Here is a 26,747-nt window from a genome sequence, read left to right as displayed (position 1 = left end):
GTTATCATCAAATATTGAGAGTAGTTCCCTGTGCTATACAGGAAGTCCTGTCTATTTTATAAATAGTAGTGTCTACGTGTACTTTTTAAAATTAACTTTTATTGGAGTGTCATTGCTTTACAATGTTGTATTCGTTTCTGCTGTATAGCAAAGTGAATCAGCCTTATATCTTTTTTTAAATTTCCATCCCATTTTAAGTCACTGTATTTTTTAAATTAATTTTTATTGGAGTACAGTTGCTTTATACTTTTTGTATTTTTTTATTAAGGACATTCTCTTTACACAAGTATTACATGGCTCCTCTCTCATTGCAAACATTGCTAGCATATTCTGAAGGGAATATGAAAGCCCCCCTCTCATCTCTTTTATCCCCCACCAACTCCTTTCCCAGTGGTGGTCACTGTTAATAGTTTACTATCCTTTCTCCTGGTCCACTTTCTGTGCATTTTCATGGACATACCTTTGCTCCCTGCACAACACCTTTTAAATAAGTGGGCTCATCTTATCTGTATTGTTTCACAATTCTATTTTTCTCACTAGGTAGGTGTACCTTAGAGGTCTTTCCACAAGAATCTCTGTCATTCTCTCTGATTTACTGGAATGGCTAGATAGTATTCCACTTTGGATTTACCATGATTTTAATTAACCCACTTGACTGAACACTTTCTAAGCAATGCTGATCATTTGAAAAAGTAAATTATTCCTTGTTACTGGGTAGTAAAAAAATGTATAAAAAAGTCTCCATGGGGAGAGGGTTGTCAAGGGCAGAATGGTAATTAGAGGTTAGGGAAAGCCAGGAGGTGTGGGGTGTCCTGTCTGCTTCGCCCCATCCCCCCAGCAGGCTTTGACTCGGAGCTTCACCTGCCTGCATCAGTGCTTCACTCAGCTCCCCAGCAGGCTGTGGGCTCTGCTCTCTTCTCTAATTTCAGCATTTCCGTCTGAGTGAGGACACACCCTGACTCCATCTGGGCCGTGACCATATATCCCCAGCGTCTCTCCCCCCAGCACCCAACAGAGGTTCGCAGACAGGTTGCCTGGGTTCTAGAACTCTCTTGGCAGTACCAAGCGTGGCAGGGACAGAGCTGGTTAAAATGTCTCCTCGGAGGCGCCAGAAAGTCAGTCTGCAGCAACTCAGATTCCATGCAGGCATCTCACCCAGCTTTACTCAGTGAAACCCAAACACCCACTTTTGTTGAGACTCTGACGAGCCCTGGAAACCACCGAGGGCCTGGCTCGCCTCGGCACACGTCTGAAATATGTCAGGCAGGTGTTTCCAAAGAACTTATGCTACAGGAAAATAGATCCTGATGTAATCTGCCTAATTTGGCTTTTGCCTGACTTTCAAGAGAAACTGGCTATTTGTAATGGAAACAGTTCTCGGGCCACTTCAGACAGGGCTTTGTAATGTGAGCTGGTAAAACCCTGCAGGTGCTACGGGGGCCCCTGTTTTCATTTTACATCTCAAGTTTGTTTACTTTAATGTGTTTCTCTGGGAGGACAGAGGAAAAAAAGGGGACCTGAAAGGGGTTTAACAAGTCATTTTTCATTTCAAAAAAAGGAATGGTTTTGTATTAAGAAAATTAGCATCAAGAAGGCCTCGGGGAGTCCTGCAGGCAACAGGAAGTGCACATGGCCTAGGGGATATGTTTCCTGAGACTAATTCCCCGAAGACCCGTGTTCAGGAGCCGGCATACCTGGGGCCCTTGGCAGAGGCATCAATTAGAAAGTGGGAAGCAGTGTTTTCCTTGCTAATTCTTGGCTACCGGATAGGGGTTACTGAAAGCTCCCTTTTCCCCCCGCTTGGAGTTAGGCAGTTTTGAAAAATTGTAAAATTATGAATTCAACCTTGTTTTCAATCAGGGGAGGGGGAAATGGTTTCCAGCGTGCAAAGCCGGTACAATGGCCAGAACACCCGCTGCCACACTCAGCGACTCATCCAGCCACAGGAGGGGGGTGGGGATGGGGGTGTCAACGAGGCAGCGGCTGCAGGCCCAGCCCCAGAGCAGGAATTCCAGGTAGGGAGGAGGGAAGAGCCGCGTCTGTCCCCCAGGATTGTTTCCAGCAGGTAACATAGCCGTAGCGGTCTTCCTCGTGTTGTAGAAGATATGATGCGTCTGTCAACTAGGGCCCTCTCCCGCATCCTGGAGATTGGGTTCAATGCAACTGAAGGCCCCGTTCCCTGCCCTTGGTGTGAAAGTGGAGTGCATGCTCCGGGATACGCCTCTTCCTCCTGGCCCCTGCATTCGCCTGTACTGCCTTGGGACTGACTGGCTGACGTGGGTCTGTGCAGGGAACTTAAGCCTTTCACCAATTTTCACAAGAAAATCTGCTCCCGAGCCTGTCATGTGCTTAGCGATGTCACTGACAGCGAAGCTATGGGAAGGGTTGCTCTACAAACCCACACAGCCTCCCAGTATCCTGTGGGTCTATCATAGCTTCCCTTTTCTCTTCTCTCTGGAAAAATAAGTAGAGTTATCTCCTTTCCTCTGACAAGAACACCGCTTCCTCCGCATTCGGGTGCCTATGGAGGCTGACGTGTAGGTGTCTGACTCTTTGCAACCCCATGGACTGTAGCCCACTAGGCTCTTCTGTCCATGGAATTTTCCAGGCAAGAATACTGGAGTGGGTGGCCATTTCCTTCTCCAGGGGATCTTCCTGCGTCAGGGATGGAACCTGTGTCTCCAGCATGGGCAGATGGCTTCTTTACCACTGAGCCACCTGGAGCCATGGAGGCTGACAGCCCCCAACAAATGCATTTTTCTTTAAGAATTCTGGTGAAGACAATGTTCAGCTCATATATAAATGTACCCACAGGTGCCTCACAGAACACTTAAAACAGAATGTGTATACAGACCCACAGAATTATGTGTAATCACAGCCAAGTCTAACTGGAAAAGGGCTCAGAGACCAGCTAATCTAACTCTTCATTTACAGTGGAAGAAAGAGATACCAGAGGAGGAAGGGACATGCCCAAGGTCACCATGAACTAGAGGCAGAGCTGGGCTAAAACCAAGACCCCTTGACTCCTGCCCCAGACTCTTCTCCGGTCACATGTCTTTAGGAGCCTCCAACCCCAATTTCTTTCAAGGCTACTTTAGGGGAAACATTTGATTGCCATGCAGACACTCTGTGGTAAGTCCTGTTGGTACAAGTTAGTCCTCCAACATCTGTAGATTTTGCGATCACAGATATGGTGGGCCAATTATACTGTGTCATTTTATATTATAAGGGATTGAGTATCCATGGATCTTATTTTTTAAGACTTTTTTTTGATGTGGGACATTTTTAAAGTCTTCATTGAGCTTGTTACAGTATTGCTTCAGTTGTTTATATTCTGTATTTTTTTGGCCTGGAAGGCATGTGGGATCTTAGCTGCTTGACCAGGAATCCAGCCCTCACCTTCTGCACTGGAAGGCAAAGTCTTAACCACTGGACCACCAGGAAAGTCCCTCCATGGATTTGAGTATCTGCAGGGGTGTCCTGGAACCAATCCCCCACAGACACCAAGGAACAACTGTACTCCTTATTATATTTAGCTCAAGCTTCCCTTCTTGTCCTTTCCTACCACCTTGGTTGGGGGGAAGAAAGGAGTAGAAAAGTGAAACAGTTTATCCAGATTCATTGTAGCTTGTATTTGCTGGTTTGCTGGATAAAATCAAATTAAAATGAAACTAAAGAATGTCTTTGAAGGTTATAATGCTCACAATTTGGGAGGCTTCATTTGGGACACAAGGATGCTGGTGGAAATTGGTGCAAAGTTACTCAAATGTGATCATTAGGCCATGAGATTAAAAGACGCTTACTCCTTGGAAGGAAAGTGATGACCAACCTAGACAGCATATTCAAAAGCAGAGACATTACTTTGCCAACTAAGGTCCGTCTAGTCAAGGCTATGGTTTTTCCTGTGGTCATGTATGGATGTGAGAGTTGGACTGTGAAGAAGGCTGAGCGCCAAAGAATCGATGCTTTTGAACTGTGGTGTTGGAGAAGACTCTTGAGAGTCCGTTGGACTGCAAGGAGATCCAACCAGTCCATTCTGAAGGAGATCAGCCCTGAGATTTCTTTGGAAGGAATGATGATAAAGCTGAAACTCCAGTCCTTTGGCCATCTCATGTGAAGAGTTGACTCATTGGAAAGGACTCTGATGCTGGGAGGGATTGGGGGCAGGAGGAGAAGGGGATGACTGAGGATGAGATGGCTGGATGGCATCACTGACTCGATGGACGTGAGTCTGAGTGAACTCTGGGAGTTGGTGATGGACAGGGAGGCCTGGCGTGCTGCGATTCATGGGGTCGCAGAGTCGGACACAACTAAGCGACTAAACTGAACTGAACTGATCATAAACTTTAGCATTAATCATATACTATGTTTTACTCAACTTAAACTGAAGAATAACATGATATAGCTTCATGAATGAACCTTAAGTGCAGAGCCTGACAAATTTTTATGAAATGAATACACATAGGTACCCATTTTCCAGATCAAGACACAGAGAATTACCAACATCTCACATGTCTCTTTTGTATTGTCTTCTGGCCATTACCCTCTAAAAGAAACCAGCATTCTAACATTCTTATCATTATAGATTAATTTTGCCTGATTCTGAAGTTCATGTGAATAGAGTCACGAAGAACTGTGCCTGACTTTCAGTCACATTATATCTGTGTATGGAGTACTATTTGTTTATCCATTCTACTGTTGATGAGCTCTTGAATGGTTTCTAGTTTCTAAGTATTAAAAATAATGTTCTATGTTATTTTGGGGCATGACTTTCAATACACACACATACTTCTGAGAATCTACATTTGAAGTAGAATTTTGTGTTCATAAAACATGTATGTTTCAACTTCGGCAGGCCCTGCTAACAGCTTTCCAGAGCAGTTGTGCAAATTTACCCTCCCACAGAAGTATGTGAGAATGCCAGGAGCTCTACATCCTGGCAACACTTGGTACCAGTTTAAAAAGTGTAGACATTCTGATGGTGGGTGATGGTAGCTCACTGTGGTTTAATTAGGTTTTCATGAATAACTAACTTGCCACTTGGGTACACCCTTCTGTGAAATGCCTGTTCAAAACTTTTCCCATGGGAAGGGGGGAAGTGTCTCTTTTTCTTCCTGATTTGTAGAAGTTCTTTATATATTCAGTATACAGGTTCTTTGTAGGAGATACGCATTGCAAATATCTTTGAAAAAAAAAAAAAACAACCAACCTTCTGTCTGTTCCTTACTCTTCTAATAATGTCTTCTGATGAACAGTAGTTCTTAATTTTGGGCGTCCCAGGTGGCTCAGTGGGAAAGAATCAGCCTGCCAGTGTAGGAGATGGGTTCAGTCCCTGGGTTGGGAAGATCCCCTGGAGGAGGAAACGGCACCCCACTCCAGTATCCTTGCCTGGGAAATCCCATGGACAGAGGAGCCTGGTGGGCTTCAGTCTGTGGGGTCACAAAGAGTCAGACACAACTGAGCGACTGAACACATACAAACACAGTTCCTAATTTTAAAATAGTCGAATTCACTACTTTTTTCCTTTATGCTTAGTGTTCTTTATATTTTAAGAACTCTTTGTCTATCCATAGTCATAAATATTTATGCACATTTTATTCTAGCAGCTTATTGTCTTACTTTTCATATGTAGGTCTATGATTCACCTGAAATAGAATCTTGGATGTAGTATGAGGTAAGAGTCGATGTCCATATTTTCCATAAATTTGTGCAATTTATCTAGCACCATTTATGGACGAGACAGTTTGCCCCCACTATGTTGTAATGGTATGTTTGCTATAAATCAGATGACTGAATAGGTCTGAGTCTAATCAAATTTATTATTCATGTTATTTAGTCTTAATATAGCTGTATTGATTTTATATCTGTATTATCAATTACTGAGAGACATATTTCTAAACATTGTATTCTGATTATGGGATTTTATTTCTCAACACTGAGGCTCCATTATTATACTCATTTGAATTTAAGATTGTTATATATTCCTATTGAATTAATGCTCCTACATTTATGAATTACTATTCTTTATGTCTAATAATACTTCTGGTCTTAATATCTATTTGATCTGTTATTAATAGACTTATAACTCCTTTTTAATATACGTGTTTTTAATGTTTTTATGGATATGTTTTCTCATCCTTTTATTTCAACCTTTCTGGGTCCTTATATTTGTGTCCTGATAAGCAGTGTACATTTTACATTTATTTTTTTAGCAATGTACATTTTAAAAGATGAGACTAATCATCTTTATGTTTTAGCTGGAATATTTAATCCATTTACAGTTTTTGTCTCTTATGAACAGTTGTCTTGAATATTTTTATACCTGACTTTTTGTGAGCACATGTGCTTCTCATGGTTAGACATCAAGGAATACAAATGTTGAGTCATAGAGATGGTGTATAGTTTTATTATTTTTAATGTTTTTGAGGCATAATTTATATACAATAAATAAAGAGATACAGATAAATTGCAACAAATGCGAACACCCATGTAACCACCATGTCATATTAAGATATATGTTATTCTCAACACTCCAGAAAGTTTCCTTGTACACCTCCCCTGAAAGGCTGACCTGATTTCTATCACCCTAGTTTAGTTATCCATGGAATCAGACAATATATATTCTTATATCTTGTTTATCTCATACAAGATAATGCTTTTGAGACTCACCCAGGCTGTTCTGTGAATCAGTTCAGTTCAGTGTACTTGCTTAGTCATATCCGACTCTGCGACCCCATGGACTGCAGCACGCCAGGCCTCCCTGTCCATCATCAACTCCCAGAGTTTACTCAAACTCATGTCCATTGAGTCAGTGATGCCATCCAACCGTCTCATCCTCTGTCCTCCCCTTCTCTTCCCACCTTCAATCTTTCCAAGCATCAGGGTCTTTCCCAGCATCAGTGAATCAGTTCTTCACATCAGGTGGCCAAAGTATTAGACCTTCAGCTTCAACATTGGTCTTTCCAATGAATATTCAGGACTGATCTCCTTTAGGACGGACTGGTTGGATCTCCTTGCCGTCCAGGGAACTCTCAAGAGTCTTCTCCAACACCACAGTTCAAAAGCCTCAATTATTCAGCACTCAGCTTTCTTTATAGTCCAACTCTCACATCCATACATGACTACTGGAAAAACCATAGCCTTGACTAGATGGACCTTTGTGGCAAAGTAATGTCTCTGCTTTTTAATATGTTGTCTAGGTTGGTCATAACTTTCCTGCCAAGGAGTAAGCGTCTTTTAATTTCATGGCAGCAATCACCATCTGTAGTGATTTTGGAGCCCAGAAAAATAAAGTCAGCCACTGTCTCCACTGTTTCCCCATCTATTTGCCATGAAGTGACGGGACCGGATGCCATGATCTTAGTTCTCTGAATGTTGAGCTTTAAGCCAACTTTTTCACTCTCCTCTTTCACTTTCATCAAGAGGCTCTTTAGTTCTTCTTCACTTTCTGCCGTAAGGGTAGTGTCATCTGCATATCTGAGGTTGTTGATATTTCTCCCAGCAATCTTGATTCCAGTTTGTGCTTCATCCAGTCCAGCGTTTCTCATGATGTACTCTGCATGTAAGTTAAATAAGCAGGGTGACAATATACAGCCTTGATGTACTCCTTTTCCTATTTGGAACCAGTCTGTTGTTCCATGTCCAGTTCTAACTGTTGCTTCCTGACCTGCATACAGATTTCTCAGGAGGCAGGTCAGGTGGTCTGGTATTCCAGTAGTTTATTCTGAATCAGTAGTTTATTCTTTTATTTATGAGTAGTCTGCTATATGAATATAATTGCAATTTATTTTTGGGCATTTGAGTTATTTCCAGTTGCTATCTTTTAAAACAAATATCTGTTTATTTGGTTGTGCCAGTCTTAGTGGCACGTGGGATCTTTAGTTGTGGCATATGAACCCTTAGTTTTGGCTTGTGGGATCTAGTTCCCTGACCAGGGGTAGAACTTGGGGCCCCTGCACTGGAAACGTGGAATCTTAGCCACTGGACCACCAAGGAAGTGCCTTAGTTGTTATCTTTTATGAATAAAGCTGCTTTGCACATTTTTTTGCAAGGTCTTGTGTTTGTGGTGTGTGTGTGTGTGTGTGGCCCATTCATTTCGTTCTCTTGGGTAAATACTTAAAATGGAATCATTAGGACACAGGGTATACATGTGTTTATAATAAACTGCCAAATTGATTTCCAAAGTGGTTCGCATGATATTGTACCCCATCAGCAACTTATGAGATTTATAGCAGTCTCACCCATGTGGGCTATCTCTTCTGGTGTCCCATGGTGATTTTAACACATGTCCTTGATGAACAGTGATGTTGAGGACCTTCCTCTTGCTTACTGTCTGCACCGTTTTAAAGTGTACAGTTCAGTGGCATTAAGAACACTTACAGTGTTGTTCGACTATCACCGTGGTCTAGTACCAGAGCTTTTTCATCACCCCAAATGGAAACCCCATGCCTATTAAGCATCCACTCCCCGTTCCCTTCTCCTACCAGCACCTGGCAACCACTAACCTGCTTTTTGTCTTTATACGCCTGTTTGTTTTTTTTTTAACGTACATTCGTTTTATTTTTACTGCATCTCTACTAATGAGTATGTGTTTTGATATGAGAAATAAAGCAGAGACCAAGAGTAACAGAGGATGCGTGGCGAGGGGCACAGGGGCGTTGTACTGAATTGAGTCGTAAGCTCGGGGTCAGAGGGCGCGGGGCAGTAGAATTCATTTGGCGACCATAGCTGAGAATGTTCAGCCCTGGCTGTGCTGGGTGCTCTCCTCGCACGCTTCCTCTTGAGTGTGTAGCAGCCAGGTTCTAATACTCGCCCCGCTTCTCCGTGCAGCTCCTCCCGGCCGCCGTTTCCTCTCACCGCCCAGCCTTCCGGGGCTCCCTGTGGGCGGAGGCCATGTTGGCTCTGTCCCAGGGTAGCCAGAGCTCGTCGCTGTGGTTCACTAAGGGCTGCGGAGGAGATGAATGCCGGGGTGTAAAAGGCCACTTTGCTGGGGCTGGAGAATGAAAAGAATCAGGTGGGTTTTAGGTGTAGCTTCAGAGTCAACGGCAGGCTGCAGGAAGTGCAGCTGAGGGGCCACGCCCAGCGCTGTGAGAAAATACCTGAGCGGTGGACTCATGAGGCCCCTCCTGGCCTTAATGCCCAGGCGGGAGGAGAGAAGTCACAGTGAGTGACATTTATATAGTGTGTTACGGTTTACACAGCCCTTGCACGCGCATTACCTCATGTAATCCGGAAGCAGCATAGGGTGGGGTCACAGCATGTGGTCCCAGAGTTTGCCTGTCTGAGTTTGCATCCCCACTCCTCCACGCACTGTGTGACCCTGGAATGGTTATGCATCCTGGGTGCTGGTTACCTTACGTATGCAGGGAAGACATAGATAGGACCTGGTGCATAGATGTGCTGCGATGATTAAATCTTTATGCTGCCCATAAAGCACTTAGAACCATGCCTGGAGCATAGTAAACACTAATTAAAAGTTGGCTGGTATTACGTAATCCTCTCAAAAAGCCCTGGAGATATGTAGACAAGCCCCATTTTATGGGCATCTCTGAAGGGTGGAGTGAGCAGTCTGAGGGCGCAGTGCAGGGGCGGGGTGGGGAGGCAGGGCTTGGACCACTGTTTGACCCCAAAGTCGTGGTCTTTCAGCTTCTTCATGCCACCTCCACAGATGCACGCTTTGCCTGGGTTCACAGGCAGGAGAAGTAAATTCTGCGGCAGTTGGGCATGTATGAGGGTGTTATAAAAGATCACTTGTCTTGTCTAGAGCTCAGATCTACATGAGGTGGGGTAGCTGAGAAAACACTTTATACCCTGCTGCAGTGTGAGGACAATGACAAATTGTTGTCATGGGTACTTTGACAAAGCATTTAAGTTGTATTTCCTGCATGGATTTCTCCCATTCTGGTAATAGTACCTCGATTTCCCTTGGGGCCCCACGGCTCCCCACCCCTCAGTCTGTGCTTAGGATAATCATTGGCTAGGGGAGATGAACATGTGAGCAAGTCCGGCCAATGTGAGCACTGCCTCACCGTAGCTGCGAGGGGAAGCTCAGGAAAGGTAGGAGAAGCTCAGGAACGGTAGGTGATCCAGTCCGAGGGCCACCAGGCTCACCTGCAGGACTCTGAGCACAGCTCTCGGGGAAGAGGCATTTCTTCTCCCCTGGGGCGATGCAGAGGATGTGACAGAGCCTGGAGTTCCAGAAGCCATGTTGCCACCACAGTGGGGATAGCCTGCCAGAGAATGGGGCCAGCCCAAAGGCAAGTGGGGCTGAGAGATGGAGAGAGAGAGAGGGAGGGAGGGGAGAGAGGGGGAGGGAGGGAGGGAGAGGCAGGAGACAGAGAGGGACAGGGTGGTGGGAGGAAAGCCCAAGGCCCTTGAGTTTGGATCCACTTGGACTTTTCTGCTATGGTTCCTTTTCTAAGCGCCTGCAAACTTGCTAGCACTGTCTTTACGGTCATCCTGTCGTCTTAGTGTCCCAAAAGCCTCTCCAGAGAGGTGCAATAGCACCTTACGACAGAGCGGGAAACTGAGGCGCTGAGTGACGAAGTGCACTCAGCTGACTGCGGGCCGGCTGTTGAAGGCTCAGCCACTCAGCTCAGAAGGATGTTCACACTGTTGGATGAAAGCCCTGACCCTGTCTTCGGGTAAGGATGCTCCTCCTCCTGGAAGTGGGTATAACAGAGAGGATTCAGAAGCCCCTGAAGGCGTCTTCTTTGGCTCCATCCCTCAATTATCCTTCTGACAGCCAGATTTGGACCAAATTGGATTTAATGCATTTCACAATTTTGTTGAACAAATTTGTGGATTAAGGAAACAAATTAAATCCACATTTTTATTTGACATCATCAAAAATATGACATGCAGACTGGAAATGAACCTTCCTGGTCTTAGAATAATTTCAATGAAGACTGAGTCCTTCCTTCTTAAGGGCGTTTTTCTTTTCTTTTCCTTTTTTTTAAAAAAAAAAAAACTTATTCTTACAAAGACCTTTAGGAAGTTGCCTCCAAATCTTACCTGAGACCTGGGATCTGACCCTTGGGTTTAGTTCAGGCTGTAGTACCCATCCCATTCTAGAGAGAAGAATCCCTCTCTCTCCCCACCCATGATTTATCATTTCTCTCGTTCCTCCCATGATTTCCTCTTGGCCATAGCCTAATTTAAGTTTCAGCATTATTCTGTAACTGGACTAACAGATTTTCATGTGAGCGCCAATGCAAGTACTCCATCTTTTCTCTGAACTCTTAGGTCAATAAGTATATAGCTCATTTGATAATTAGTTAGGTGCCTTTGACACTTCACCCAGCAGCTTTGAAAACAAGGTAGATATTTCATTTTCTCCATCTCTGTTTCTTGACTTCCTGGTAGACAGACTAGCTGCATGTGGGCAAGAAATGAGATTTCTACTTCTCATAGAATATGTACCTGACATGTAGTAGCATGCAGTGAATATTTACTGCCTTATAAATTTAATTGGCATATGATTCCTTAACAATAAAATGGTAACTTTTTAAGAGAAGACATTATCTTGGCTGGGCTTAGTGGAGGGGAGACTGTGAAGACCATAGGGTTAGTGTGGGGGCTTTGATGCCAGACAGCGTGGGCTTGAATCCTGGCTCCCCATTTATTGGTGATACTACTTTGACAATAATGTAATCTTTCCCTGCCTCAATTTCCCCTCCTATAAACTGGAAATAACAATAGCATTTGATCAAGCCCCTAAAACAGGAATAGAGGAAGCATTTTCTAAATGTCAACTATCACAGTTTTATTATTGCTTCCCAATCATCACAACATGCTTATGAAATACTTATGGCTAACACACAGATGGACTTTACCGTATCGAATTTTTGTCCAGATGATCAGATTCTTACCTTTAAAACATGAACTATCTGAGTGATTGTGGTTTTCCTTTCCCATTATATAATATATATAAAGTGAAAGAACAGAAAAGAAGATGACCAAAACCAATAAGACAAACCAATTAAAAAAGTCGAATGAATCAGTGTTGGCCAAAGAGAAGAGCCTGGGGGAATGTTAGGAAGGCTGCCAAATCTATTGAGTAAAAGAGAGATGGGGGGAGAACCATCAATTAAAATTAATTAAAAGCTTTTAATTCTTGTGATGCTGACCTCATTCTCCAGGTGTCTGAGACAAAGGAAAGAAATGTGGGTACTTAAGCAGCATGACATTTTTCCAACTGGCTACTTTCCCTTTAACCAGACCAAGCCTGTCTCTTCCATCTTGCCCTGACTCATGGCTCAGGTTCCTCTGCTGAAAAGAGAGGCAGTCCTGAGGCCTGGCAAGCAGCTAACTAGACCCTTCTCCCACATTCTCATCCATCAGCATGTCGTGCTGATTACACTTTCAGAACGCATCCTGATTCAGGGCACTTCTCCCCCACGCCAGATCTTCATTTCCACCTGGAACTACAGTGATTTGCTATGTGGTCTTGTTTCCACTCATATTTATTATTCTCTGAAATTGCCTGGTACTGACTTTTCTGATTTGTTTTTTCATTTGTTTTCACCGTTAGCTGTAAACATCTCATTCACCAGTGGCTGGTGGATGCGCGGTCCAATCAATATTTCTTTCTTTTTAAAGAAATTTTTATTGGAATATAGTTGATTTACAATGTTGTGTTAGTTTCAGGGGTACAGCAAATGAATCAGTTATATATATATATATATATATATATATATATATATATATATATCCATTCTTTTTTAGATTCTTTTCCCATGTAGGTTATTACAAAATACTGAGTAGAGTTCCCATGCTATAGCATGGGTCCTCATTAGTTATCTATTACATATATAGTAGTGTGTATATGTTGGCCTCCCTGGTGGCTCAGTAGGTAAAGAATCCACCTGCAGTGCAGGAGACCTGGGTTAGATCCCTGGGTCAGGAAAATCCCATGGACAGAGGAGCCTGACAGGATATAGTCCATAGGGCTGCAAGGGTTGGATATGACTTATTGACTAAGCCAGCACCAGGATCTCTGCTCTATTTACTTTTTTTCTCCCACATACCCCCCAAATTACATACACAAACATCTAACCTATCTTTTATATATAAATACATATAACGTATAAATATCATATAAACATATACATCTCTCTATATACACATATATATTAGAGATGCAATGTTTAATGGAATTACAACTTAGTTAGGGGCTAGAATCTAAAATATGCCTTAGGCTGAAATTAGTTGTTGTTTAGTTGCTAAGTCCTGTGTGACTCTTTGCGACCCTATGAACTGTAGCTCATCCAGCTCCTCTGTCCATGGGGATTCTCCAGGCAAGAATACTGGAGTGGGTTGATGTTTCCTCCTCCAGAGGGTCTTCCTGATGCAGGGATTGAACCCACATCTCCCGTGTCTCCTGCACTGGCAGGTGGGTTCTTTACCACTGAGCTACCTGGGGAGCCTCCAGGCTAAATCTGTATATAGTAAAATTTCTACCTGAGGACCCTTTAAAGTACACAGAGAACATACATAATTTTGAATCTGTAACTACAACTTGTATGGTAATAATAAACATAAATAAAAGGAAATACCAATCAGCTCTTTCACATACAACTCTGGATGAAATAGCTGCAAATGAGAAAACACAAATTCTGGTTCTCACCCCCGGCTACCCTGTGACCATAATTGGCGAAGACTTCTCCCAACCCAGTTACAGCTGATTCATTCCCTCCGGCATATGGATTGCTATGTCTTTCCTTGTAAGTCAGATATCCTCTGAGATTATTTTAATTGGAACTCTTATGACTTTCCAACAATTTGAGGTGCTCCCAATAACTGGCAGATGTATAACAATTCCATTAAAATAAAAAAAAAAACAGAAAAAGACAAAAGAAGGGGGAAATAAAGAACCTTAAAAAAGTCAGGCAGTTATAATTCCATTCAAAGACACTAAACTCTGAGCTTCCTGGAAGTCAAGAGAAAAAGGGAAAAATCTTAGACAAGCATTCTCATTGCTTAATCAAAATAAAAGGCAGAGGTTCTCTCATGGCACTATTTTAAACCAATAGGGAATTCCCTGGCAGTCCAGTAGTTAGGACTCTGCACTTCCAATGCAGGGGGCCCGGGTTCGATTCCTGATTGGGGAGCTAGTGTTCTGCAAGCTGTGCTATGCGGCGCAGACAGTAAAAAGTTAGAAGTCACTGATAGTTTTATCATGGTGATATTGTTGTTGCTCAGTTGCTGTCATGTCTAACTCTTTTGCAACCCCATGGACTGTAGCCTGCCAGGCCATTCTATCCATGGGATTTTCCAGGCAAGAATACTGTAGCGGGTTGCAATTTCCTTTACTAGGGGATCTTCCAACCCAAGGATCAAACCTGTGTCTCCTGAATTGGCAGGTGGATTCTTTATCACTGAGCCACCTGGGAAGCCCAGTGATATTATTATTTTTGCATAGACACCCTGTATTCCAGTCCTTGTCTGCAAGCAAAATAGTAGATAGTTTTATTTTTAAAATATTCAAATGGGCAAAACATCACATAGTTTGAAAAGTGAAAAGTGTGAAAGTGAGCAATGGAAAGTTTCCTCCCTTTCTTGTACATTTGCCTCGATTCAACTCCCTTCAGTCTCCACCTCTGTTGTATCCATCTAGAATCTTTATCCATATTCAATCACAACTTTGTCATCATCAACAATACAATATAGATCCTTATTTCTTTAATTTAATGACGTATCTTGCATGTATTTCCACATCAGTAGGAAAGCCTCCCCATTCTCTTTCATAGCTACAGCGGATCTCATTGTTTGGATGTACTTGTCAGTGCCCTGCTGATGTCATCTTCATTTGGGCTGTTCCTTTTTTTCTGTTTGTTTGGTGTTAGAAATGAAGTGTGCAATTTCACAATGTGGAGATATATATCTATATATATATATGCAATACATCCCTGAAGTGATGGCTGGGTCAAGGGATAAATGCATTTGTGAATTGGATAGCTCTCACCAATTTGCCCTCCAGAAGAGCTCCGAAAACTTATGCTCATACCAGTAGTGTCAGAAGGTGGAGTTGTCATATACTGTCTCTATACTCCAGACCAGCATCCTCCTGCTAATTTCGAAGGAGGAAGGAGAGGGAATGTGAGAAAGGAAGAACTGTATATCAGGCACCTATTGTATCGCAAGCATGCACTGCAGACACACGTTCCAGCCTCACTGGAACCCTGTGAAGCAGTTTGTTTCCTGGATTCTTACTACTGAGACAGTTTTGTCTCAGAGAGGCTGAGAAACTTTGTGCAGTGTCTCAAGGAAGTGGAAGAGAAGGGTCCCGTCCCTGTGGCTGGCTCTGAGGCTGCTGTTGGGCCAGAGTCCTGCTCTGCGGGAGGGTGTCTCTCACCTGGTCCTAGCTGGCATGCATCAGCCCTGGGGCTCAGTCCTGTCCGACTCTGTGTGACCCCAGGCTCCTCTGTCCATGGGATTTTCCAGGCAAGAATGCTGGAGTGGGTTGCCGCTTCCTCCTCCAAGGGGTCTTCCCGACCCAGGGGTCGAGCCCACGCCTCTTCCTTCTCCTGCATTGGCGGGCGAGTTCCTTACCACTAGCATCACCTCATGGACCAGCAGTGGTGCCAACAGTTTTTAGCGTTTCAACTGTTTTATTTTCTTGGCTGGCTTGAACTTCAAGTGCCACAGCTCAGTCCTTCTTAGAAGAACTCCTAGAATATTCACCCCCTTCTCCACTTGGCCTCCTGCCTAGGTCTCAGCCCTTGCCCTCACAGGTGATTTCTGAGGGTGGAGCAGAGCTCCTCTGGGTGCCCCTCTCCCAGGAGGGCATCCAGCCATTCCTCCAGGTCCCGGACCAGCCGCTCCAGCTCTTGCACCTCTTTCTCTAGCTTCTCCAAGAAAACATGCAGGTTCTCTTTCAACCAGGTCCTCATGACCTTGATCGGCTCTTCTGGGGAGTCACTGGTCTGGTATTCAAACACCTAAAAGGCAGACACCAAGGTTGTATCTTGAGTATTTTCCTGTAGACCTCTCTTGCTGTGCTGGTTTCTACAAGTTCCCCTAGCCTTTGCTATGCTTTCCTTCTGTCCCAAGTACCCATCCCCACCTTCTCTACCAGACCAACTCCTACCTATCCTTCAAAGACCCAGTTCATCAGTGACACCTATGGAAAGCCTTCTCAGACATCCTCAATGCCCCTTCTTGAATATGTTACCTGGGAAGTCACAGGATTCTGGGGGTAGTTACATTCTCTGATCCTTTCTGACACCTCCCAACTTCTTCCTGAAACAGGTATGAACACCACCTCTTACCAAGATAAAGGAGCAAGAGCTGGAATACATTTGGCTGGCCATCCCAGGGGGATGAAAAGGATGGGAGAAGGCCAGCTGTGGAGGTCCCCGTGGTGTGCAACCAGCTACAGATTACACTCCCGACTCTGTGAGCTCTGGGCTCCTCCCTCCACAGTGCTCCACAGTGCTCACCTGTTATTCCTGTGCCCACATAGAGCACCAGGACCAGCAGTGCCAACAGCGTCTGGGGGCAAGAAGAGGAGGGGGTGAGTCCCTGGAGGGTAGACGAGCACCCCGCCTCCCTCACAGAGGGCTAGGAATGGGGATTCACTTTTTCTGTTCATCTGAGTCCCACGTGCTTGCTACAAAACCCGCAGAACCACGGGGTTAGATAACAGGGTGACCTGCTGACATTTTCTTGGCGTCTTCCCTCCTTTGTCCCTGGTGAGAAGGAAGGCTTACCTTTATTTTCATTATTTGCCTCACTTTTGCCTTTTACTTTTTGTTTGTTTTAAATGGCATTTTAAAAAGTAAGCTTTATTGTGGTATAATTCACATATGATAAAACGCACATTTTACATGCACCATAATGACTATACTCAGTCCACGGGGTCGCAAACAATCAGGGTGACTTAGTGACTGAACAGTGTCTATACTTGTGGATTGCGCTTCCCAGGTGGCTCAGAGGTAAAGAATCCACTAGCCAGTGCAAGAGATACAGATTTGATCCCTGGGTTGGGAAGGTCCTCTGGCAAAGGAAATGGCAACCCACTCCAGTATTCTTGCCTGGAAAATCCCATGAACAGAGGAGCCTGGCAGTCCATGGGGGTTGCAAAGAGTCGGGCCATGACTGAACACACACATACTACTACATACATGTGGAGCATCACCCCAATGAAGACATAGAACATTTCCATCATCCTAGAAAATTCCTTTGTGTGCTTTTGCGGCCAACTCCCTCTCCCCCCGACCCTGAAGGAGGGGACAGCTCATTTGTTCTCAGTCACTCCGTTTGCCTGTCCTGTAACTTCACATCAATGAAATCACATATCACATTCTTTTTTGTTGAGCTGTTTTACTCAGGATAATGCTTCTGAGACATCTGCCCGTTTTGGGGTTTGGGGTTATTGATGAGTCACACTGTAGTGTATGAATATAGAATGTGTGTGTGTGTGTACAGACACACGTGTGAGATGCGTGCTCTCAGATGGATGCCTGTGGTGGTAAGGAGTTTCTTGGTTCTAGCTGGCTCAGAATTCCGTCTACCTCCAGCACAACTGGCTTTCCAGTATCTCTGCTCTCAGCCCCAGAGCAGCTGCCCTCTGGTAAGCCATGGGTGAGCTAATCCTTTGCATGCACTCCCCGGCGCACAGCCGAGGAGCATGGCGATCCCCACCTGAGCCGGGGTGCCGTCAGCGCACAGCCCTTCTTTCCCTCCAAGGCCTTGTCCTCCAGAGGCCGGCAGCTCCGCCTGCCCAGACTCTGCAGCTCAGCAGGACTGCTGGGCTCTATCTGCCCTCTAGCTCTTGGCGCAACCATTGTGGAGAAAGAGTTGAGGCAACCATCCCTTTTTTTTCCCCTCAGCGATTGTACTTTTGTGCTGTCCTTTGCCCTCACCTGAAAATAGTTGCTCTGTATATTTTCGTCAATTTTGTGGCCGCTTACAATGACTGTGAGGGCCAGTCTGGCCCCAGTTACTGTATTAAGGCCAGAAATGAAAGTCTACCCCTTGGGGTTCTGATGCAGGAATGAAATGGCTTCCTGAAGACAGCATTGCTCCCTGGCACTTGGGTCAGTCCAAGATAATTTAGGAGATTTTGGTGGACATACCAGGATCCAGGAGGGAGAAAAGTGAGAGAGCCTTTTGGAGAGGTGGGTGAAGGCGGAAGGGGAGTCTAAGTCTGCAAGGGGCCTGGTATCCTCTCCTGATGGCGTGGCTGGGAGGTCTCAGCACAGGATATTTAGAGACTCCTGCTTTCAACAGACAATGTGAGTTAGGATAGTGACCAAGTCAGGCAAACAGAAGTGGAGAGAGGATTAAGGCAGAGACAGTAGTCATCAGCATTGACTTTCCTCCCAGCTCACTAGATGCGGGTTGAATCAGATTTAATTTGACTTGAAATAATACATTTCTTAGGTACCTGAGTTTGTGAAGTAAGATTTAGACCAGCTACCACAAACAAAGAAGATAAAGAGATTTGCATAATTTGTTTCTTTCCTGGATAGTTTTAAAAAATATATATACTAGCAACATTATAATTGCTGTTAACTTTAAAAATAAAAATAAATTGCATAGTAACAATGTGACCAAATCTCACAGACACACTAGAAGTGAAAAAAGCCAGACATGAAGGGGCACACTCTCTGATTCTACTCCACGAATTCATGAAATTCAGGGATGTGCAAAACTCGTTTGTGATGCTAGAACTCAGAACCGTGGTTACGGGGTGTGAGCTGCGAGGGGCCTTGGAGGAGTCTTGGAAATGCTCTATACTTTGATCTGGGTAGAAACTGCCTGGGTGTGGACACCCAATGTAAAATCATTGTAGATTAGGGCACTTTTTTCTTTTCTTAACAATATTCCCTGAGACTATCTAAGAACATGTTGTTGTTATTTAGTTGCTAAGTTGTATCTGACTCTTTTGTGGCTCCTTGGACTGTAGCCTGCCAAGTTCCTCTGTTCATGAGATTTCCCAGGCAAGAATGCTGGAGTGGGTTGCCAGTTCCTTCTCCAGGGGATCTTCCCGATGCAGGGATCAAACTTAGGTCTCCTACACTGCAGGTGAATTCCTTACCGCTGAGCCACCAAGGAAACCCTATCTAAGAACATAGTCTGACTCATTCTCTATAAGGGCTGATGAGCATCCCGTGGGCTGAACCTCCTTCCATTTCTTTAGCTACCCCTCTGTCAGTGTGCTTTACAGGATGATGTCTTGATCTGCATGCTTGCTGCTAAGTTGGCTTTTGTTTGTTTTTTTTTGTGCCGAGTGAGGTCAAAAGCAGGGAAAATGGACTAAAATTAAGTTTTAGTCCTTCTCTTGTGCTGTAATGGAGTCTGAGCCAAAGCACTTCTTCTCTCTGAGCCTCAGTTTACTCATTTGTAAAATGGATTTTTTTTTTGAACTTTGTTTTTGGACTGCACCACTCAGCGTGTGGGATCTTAGCTCCCAGACCAGAGGTTGAACCCGCGTCCCCTACAGAAGTCCCTGTAAAATGGATTTTGAGATATGCTCTAAGGTCTTTCAAAAATGCGAAAGTGAGGCCTCTGTAGTTGAATCAGTTTGGGACTTTACTGTGGTAAAGTTACATGGATTTCCTTGCTGCAGGACTCATTGGAGTCTTCATTATGTGAAGGAGCTGTGTGACTCTCTGGGGGGAGAATGAGAGTGTCAGCGTTCCTCAGACCACAGAACTTACATGACTTTTCTAGAAGGAGCATTCCTAAGGTTTGGTATTAGAGGAACACTTTTCAGCAAAAACTGTAGCACAGCCAGAGCCCCACAAGGCCTCCATCTCACAGTGAGGTCCAGTGTAAAGAAGTTGAAAGGTGTATTAAGCGTATAAGTGAATCTTTTGAAAACATATATAGGTCAGTCATGTATTGCTCTGCTTAAACCCCTGCAATGGCTGCTTAGTAATCTCAGACTAAAATCCTACCGCTTCCTACTGTATGCAGTGCCCAGCTGACCGTCCCCGCCGCCTTTTCTGTCTTCCCTGTGCTTCCCCATCTGGCAGGCAGTGCAGTGCAGGGTCACTTTGCTAAGGGTTCTGGAATCAGGGGGACCTGGTTTCAAATCCCAGTGTGTCTCTGCTGTCTGGCCTTTCCAATCTCACTTTACCCACGTGTAAATGAAGTTCATAACAGTTGCCTCTCGGGAATGTCAAGACATGCAAGAGAGAGGAGTAGAAGCCCCAGGCTGTGCACACCAGTGCTAACATTTTCCATTTTGACGAAATCCTATGTGAGTTTTGAATTCCAGCCCTTAGAACAAAGGCTCCAGGACGTCTCCAACTTAGGTAAAGTATCCTGTTTATTTTGGTTCATTTGTTCGTCCATTCAGCACCTGTTATGAACCAAGCACTAACCTAGGCACTCGGGATACAACAGGAAGCGAAATAAGACTCCCACGCCCCTCTGGGGCGTTCCTTGTGCCGGCAGTGTGAGAGTTGATAAGGCGTCAGTAATGGCTTCTAGAAGGAGCTCCTGAGTCCCTGTACTCGGTTCCACCAGGTTGGGCTCTAGGGAGAGTCAGGCTGAGAGCCTGTCCCTGACTTTGAGGGCCTCACAGGCTGCCTGGAGCGTCCAAGGGGGCCCAGATGGGAGGAGAGCCATGTCCCCTGGTCTGGCCTCACCTGCTTCCTGTCCTCACAGCGGCTTCCCCTTCTCTCGGCTGCCACTCGGCCCCTGCTGCCCACCTGGTGGACCACCATGGCCTCAGGTCAGGCTGCCTGGGTAGAAGAGGGTACCCCCACCTCCCTGGCTTCTGGTCACCAAGCATCTTTCAGGCCGTGAGTTCTGATGTCACAGAAGGTGGGGACAGTCAGGCCCCCACCCTGCACCACCCTGATGGTTAGCCCCGACTTGCTTTTCAACAAAGACTGGAAAGAGAAACACACTGAAAGATTGTATTTCAGGATGGTGATTTTTCTGATCCTTTTTCGTCTGTATTTTCAAATCTTTAACAAAATGCAAGTCTTTAAATTCAAAAATGATAACATTTTTTAACTGAAATATTTATTGAGAGAAGTACAGATTCACGTGCAGTTGTAAGGAAGAGTATAGGAGAGCCTGGATATCCTTTACCCAGTCTCCTCGGATGGTACCACAGGCTATTGCCATGGATACAATCTACCAATCTTATTAGTCTCCCCAGTTTCATTCTATTCATTTGTATGTGCATTTAAATTCTAAATAATTCTGTCACGTGGCTAGATTTGTGCATCTACTATCATAGTCACCACCATACAGAAGAATTTCCAAACTGTAGGGTCCTGTGTTGCTCTTGGATGCCTGCCTCCTCCCCTGCCCCCTTCTCTCACTCTCTCTAATTCCTGGCAACCACTGATCTGTTTTCTATTTCTAATTTTTTTTTTTGTCTGTGGATGTTCATTTGCTCCAGCATCATTTTTATTTATTTTTTTTTTATTTTAGTTTTTTATTTTTTAAATTTTAAAATCTTTAATTCTTACATGCATTCCCAAACATGAACCCCCCTCCCACCTCCCTCCCCATAACATCTTTCTGGGTCATCCCCATGCACCAGCCCCAAGCATGCTGCATCCTGCATCAGACACAGACTGGTGATTCAATTCACATGATAGTATACATGTTAGAATGTCATTCTCCCAAATCATCCCACCCTCTCCCTCTCCCTCTGAGTCCAAAAGTCCGTTATACACATCTGTGTCTCTTTCCCTGTCTTGCATACAGGGTCGTCATTGCCATCTTCCTAAATTCCATATATATGTGTTAGTATACTGTATTGGTGTTTTTCTTTCTGGCTTACTTCACTCTGTATAATCGGCTCCAGTTTCATCCATCTCATCAGAACTGATTCAAATGAATTCTTTTTAACTGCTGAGTAATACTCCATTGTGTATATGTACCACAGCTTTCTTATCCATTCATCTGCTGATGGACATCTAGGTTGTTTCCATGTCCTGGCTATTATAAACAGTGCTGCGAGGAACATTGGGGTACATGTGTCTCTTTCAATTCTGGTTTCCTCGGTGTGTATGCCCAGCAGTGGGATTGCTGGGTCATAAGGTAGTTCTATTTGCAATTTTTTAAGGAATCTCCACACTGTTCTCCATAGTGGCTGTACTAGTTTGCATTCCCACCAACAGTGTAGGAGGGTTCCCTTTTCTCCACACCCCCTCCAGCATTTATTGCTTGCAGATTTTTGGATCAGCATCATTTTTAAAAAATGCTTTCATGTCTCTTTTGAATTTCTTTTGCATCTTTGTCAAAACTAAATTGTGCATATTTGAGTGGGTCTATCTCTTGTTCCCTGCTTCATCCCATTGGCCTGTGTATCGATCCCTATACCAACACCCACTGTCCTAACTGTAACCATACAGTAAGCCTTAATATTGAGTAGAGCGATTTCTCCACTTTGTTCTTTGTCAAGATCATTTTCAGCACGTCTATGGCCTGAGCCTTTCCATATAAACTTTAGAATAAGATGTCTGTCTGAAAAAAAAAAAAAAAACTTCCTAGCTGCAGTTTTGACAGGAATTGCATCGAACCTACGGATCTCTTGGGGGAGAACTGTCATCTCTGCTATGTTGTACCTTCCAGTCTCTGGACATGGTATGCCTCACCACTGATTTAGGTTTTCTCCGATCAGCATTCTGTAAGTTTTAGCATACAGGTCCTATACATGTTTTAAGTGTATATTTAAATATTTCACTTTGGATTCCCTTCATATTTTAAAAGCCTCCATTTACCAAAGAAATTCCATGTGTTAAGATAGCATTAATTTTTAACATTTTGGTTATCTAACTTTCCCAAAGTGACACATACAAAGTTTCTGATTAGCACCCAGATGGCATCACCGACTCAATGGATGTGAGTCCGAGTGAAGTCTGGGAGTTGGTGATGGACGGGGAGGCCTGGCGTGCTGCAATTCACGGGGTTGCAGAGTCGGACACGACTGAGCGACTGAACTGAACTGAACTGAACTGAACTTTTATTCATTGAGCATCTACTGTATGCTAGGTATTTCATTAACTTTATTTTATTACACCTTCTCCAGGCTATGATTCTGTAGGTATTTGGAAATTAAGTCTGTTTTATTAGCCATTGTTATCTCTAAATCCCATTATGCAGCCTGTTACATACTACATGTTCAGTAAAAATATCTGTTGAATGGATGAATAATGAGCAACTTCAAACTGTGGCTTCTGAGAGGCCCTGAGCTGTGTCTGGTGAAGTATTCATAGTACTTGGATCAGAAAATATTTGTTGAATGAGAAAAGCAGGTGGTATGATTTTAATTTCACCAATGGAGAAGCTGAGGCCCAGGGCAGCCAAGGAGGATATTAGCTGTAGTAGGTGTCACATGCTGGTATCGACTCTGTTCCAGCACCCATGCTAAGTGCTGTCCATACATTATCTCAGCTAATCCTCATAACTGCCCTGCAAGATTGGTGCCGTCAGTCTGTCTGGACGTTACTCTCCTTATTCAAGATTATACACTGTGCTAGGGGTCTGAGTGCAGGTCTATTTAACGCCAAAGTCTTTTAGTTTACCTCAAGGGGTTAATGCAATTTCAGCCAAAAGCAAAGAAAGTTGCCATTCTTGTTTGTGGTTTTATTGTGGGTGAGTAGATGTGGGAGTCCCATGAAATTTTTTGAAATATCAAAAGTAGCTATATTCCTTCTTCAGCTCCATGACCATCCCAGTTTGGCATCCAGAAATGTCAGACAGTCTCTGCCCCTTTTTCTTCCCCCTTCTCCCGCATATTCTTCTTCTTCTCATCATCCATAACTAAGATGAGTCAAGAAATTAGTGAGTTCAGGACTCTGTGTGAAATGCTTCATATGTATTGACTCACTGTATTACTATTTCAGCTCTGGATGGTAAATAATATTATTATCCCCACTTTACAGATGAGGAGCCTAAGACTCACAGTGTTGCGTCAGCTTTCTCGAAGTTACACGGCTCATGGGAAGCAGGGCTGAGATCAGAACTCTGAGGAGCTGATTCCAGCTTCCAGGGTCTTGAGTGCCATGAGATACTGCCCCTTCCATGGGAAAACTCAGGACCAGAAAAAGAAAGGGGTCTACCTGAGCCAATCGGAAGAAAGGGGCCCAGATGTCAAACCTCTTGCTCCGACTTGGGACCTCTTCACAAGGCCACCCGTGTCATCCCCATGGTCTTGCGCATGGGCAGCTACTGGCCTCTGGGGTTTCACCTCCGGGAAATGTTTCAAATGGAATATGCAGACACTCAAGCACTGCCCATTAAACTAATGATGGCATATTGAATGTAACGAATTACATTCGTGTTAAGAGAAGACAACCGGAAACATTTTCCTAGAAACCCAGTGAATTCTTCCAGGAAACTGCTCTGAAGAGCAGTGATGAGTTGGGGAACTTTTGGGATTAGTTCTGAAGGTCATTTCCTGGGGCAGGGAAGAGAGGGAAGCCAGGCAGCCCTACCCCGGGCCCTCAGCGCGCATGCCCAGAAGCGGGTTGTGCAGGAGGCTGGGGCAGGGTTGGTGCTGGGCGAGGTGTCTCTGCACCTCCCCCGCCAGCCAGCGCTCCGTTTGTTACCCAGTGCGGGAAGAAGGAGGGGATGAGAAAAGAGGGAGGGGCCGCGGACTGGGGAATTCGGCTTCCTGAGTGAATGTGGGAATGAATGGGGGGAAGGAGGGGCGTATGAATGGAAAATGTGTGGGTGAAAAAGAGTTCCGGGCAAATCACTAATGGAAAAATTACACCATATGCAGGGAGCAGTCTGCCCGGTGTGTACAGGCGGGGACCAAGCAGTGCTCTGTATGTCTCCCAAGCACGTCTGAGTTCAAACCCTGGTGTCACGGTGTCTCTGAGTCTCAGTTGTCTGAAAAAATGAGACCAGTACTAATGTATGTCTTGTGGGGTTACTGGGAGAACCAGCTGGGATGACCTGACCGAGTAGGGTCTGGTTCAAAGTAGGAACCCAGTTAGTTCCCCTCCCTCCCTCTCTCCTCCCGGCTCCTTTGCCCTCTCCTTTTTCTCCCTTACTTCTCCAGTGTTTATTGAGAAGCTGCTTCTGTGCTTACTCAGTGCAAGTCTCCCCTAGTAGTTTCAGAAGGCAAAGACTTCCTATGAAAAATCTATCCAGAAAACTGATCCACATGGTCTAATAGACAAGCCTGGATGGCAGTGGGAAGGGACCTACTGGGGTGTGGAGAATGATAGGATGGCTCCATAAAGGAGGAGGCACTTTTGGCTAGCTGGAGGGTAGAAGAAACTGTACCTTGGGAAAAATCATGGGCAAAGACCTCCCAACCTTGGTCTTCCACTGGAACCCACCCAGTCCTAGCCTGGGTCTGACTTGTTTGTGTAACAAGAATTACGAACTCAGAGGCATAGAGGCACTGTACAATGCATGAAATGAGAGGAGTGGGCTGGATGGACAATGAAAGGGCTTGGTGGGGACTGTGGCCATTTATAACATACGTGTCTAGAAGGGGGCTTCCCAGGTGGCTCAGACTGTAAAGAATCTGCCTGCAATGCAGGAGACCTGGGTTCTGTCCCTGGATTGGAAAGATCCCCTGGAGAAGGAAATGGCTACCCATTCCAGTATTCTTGCCTGGAGAATCCCATGGAACCTGGGGAATCCTGGTGGGCTCCAGTCCACCAGGGGAACCTGGTGGGCTCCAGTCCAAGGGGTTGCAAAGAGTCGGACATAACTTAGTGAGTAAACAACAGCAGCCTCTGGAAGGACCAGCCAGTTGCTGCCAGGACAATGGAAGATCCAGTGTCTCAAGATCTCCTGTTTCTTTGTTTTTCAAGAGAAGCTAGAAATTCAGTCTATTATGTGAAATCTCCTGACTCATAAGTATTGGTAACAAATTCAACTTTAGGGGGGAAAGCACTGAATGGGTGAAACACAGGCCATTGGTTTATGAACTCTGACTTACTGTGTGTCTGCCAGAGAAGGCAATGGCAACCCACTCCAGTACTCTTGCCTGGAAAATTCCATGGACGGAGGAGCCTGGTGGGCTGCAGTCCATGGGGTCGCTAAGAGTCGGACACGACTGAGGGACTTCACTTTCACTTTTCAATTTCCTGCATTGGAGAAGGAAATGGCAACCCACTCCAGTGTTCTTGCCTGGAGAATCCCAGGGACAGGGGAGCCTGGTGGGCTGCCGTCTATCGGGTTGCACAGAGTTGGACATGACTGAAGCAACTTAGCAGCAGCAGCAGCAGCAGCTGTGTGACAGGCACGCTGCTGGGCCCAAACATGGCTTGTCTCTAATTTTCATACCAGCCTTTCTATTCGGGGGTTCTTACCTATGAAAGCAGGCAATAGAAGTCTTTACTGCTCACTAAATTTAGAAAAGGTAAGTTTGGCAGGGAGGACCAAAGGGAGCTCCTGGAAAAATAGACGGAGAGGCTACAGATCCAGGGACAGGAGTAGATGTTGGAACCACAGGCCAGGGCACGTCACAGGAACAGTCTGAACCCAGAACAGCATGGGGCAAATGCTGGATCCCAAAGCCACGAAAGAATTCAAAATTCTCTTGGTGTCTGCATTAGTTACCTATGTCTTCTGTAACAAATTGCTGCAAAGTAGGTGACTGAAACAACAGAAATTAATTTTCTCACAGTTCTGGAGACCAAAAGTCCAAAGTTCATATCTCTGGGCTGAAACCAAGGCATCAGGCTGGCTGCACGCCCTCTGGAGGCCCTGGAGGAGAGTCTCTTCCTTGTCTCTTCCAGCTTGTGGTGCTGCCAGCGTTCCTTGGCTTGCATCTGTATCCAGTCTCTGCTTCCACGGGCACA

General features: G+C 44.9%; 1 protein-coding gene across 1 annotated transcript; it reads right to left on the bottom strand.

The window, feature by feature from the left end:
* Nucleotides 1–15,728: 15,728 nt before the first annotated feature.
* Nucleotides 15,729–20,681, bottom strand: SMIM23 (small integral membrane protein 23). Its single transcript, XM_069556455.1, has 4 exons — nt 20,604–20,681; nt 16,443–16,494; nt 16,175–16,242; nt 15,729–15,941 (listed from the first exon to the last, which is right to left on the bottom strand). Exons 1-4 carry the CDS (start codon nt 20,679–20,681, stop codon nt 15,729–15,731), a joined length of 411 nt encoding a protein of 136 aa, XP_069412556.1.
* Between the last annotated feature and the right edge of the window lie 6,066 nt (nt 20,682–26,747).

This window comes from Ovis canadensis, chromosome 16, assembly GCF_042477335.2.
Source record: "Ovis canadensis isolate MfBH-ARS-UI-01 breed Bighorn chromosome 16, ARS-UI_OviCan_v2, whole genome shotgun sequence".
Lineage (NCBI taxonomy): Eukaryota > Metazoa > Chordata > Mammalia > Artiodactyla > Bovidae > Ovis > Ovis canadensis.
Note: the sequence above shows the minus strand (reverse complement) of the source record. Positions and strands in the feature narration are given on the sequence as shown.

Bases quoted from the DNA above. Each gene is read 5' to 3' on its own strand.
- SMIM23 (XM_069556455.1), bottom strand. From the start codon at position 20,681: ATGGTGGTCCACCAGGTGGGCAGCAGGGGCCGAGTGGCAGCCGAGAGA. The intron at 16,495-20,603 runs GTGAGGCCAGAC...TCTTGCCCCCAG, and splicing joins GCTGTGAGGACAGGAAGCAG to ACGCTGTTGGCACTGCTGGT. The intron at 16,243-16,442 runs GTGAGCACTGTG...TACCTGTTTCAG, and splicing joins TGTGGGCACAGGAATAACAG to GAAGAAGTTGGGAGGTGTCA.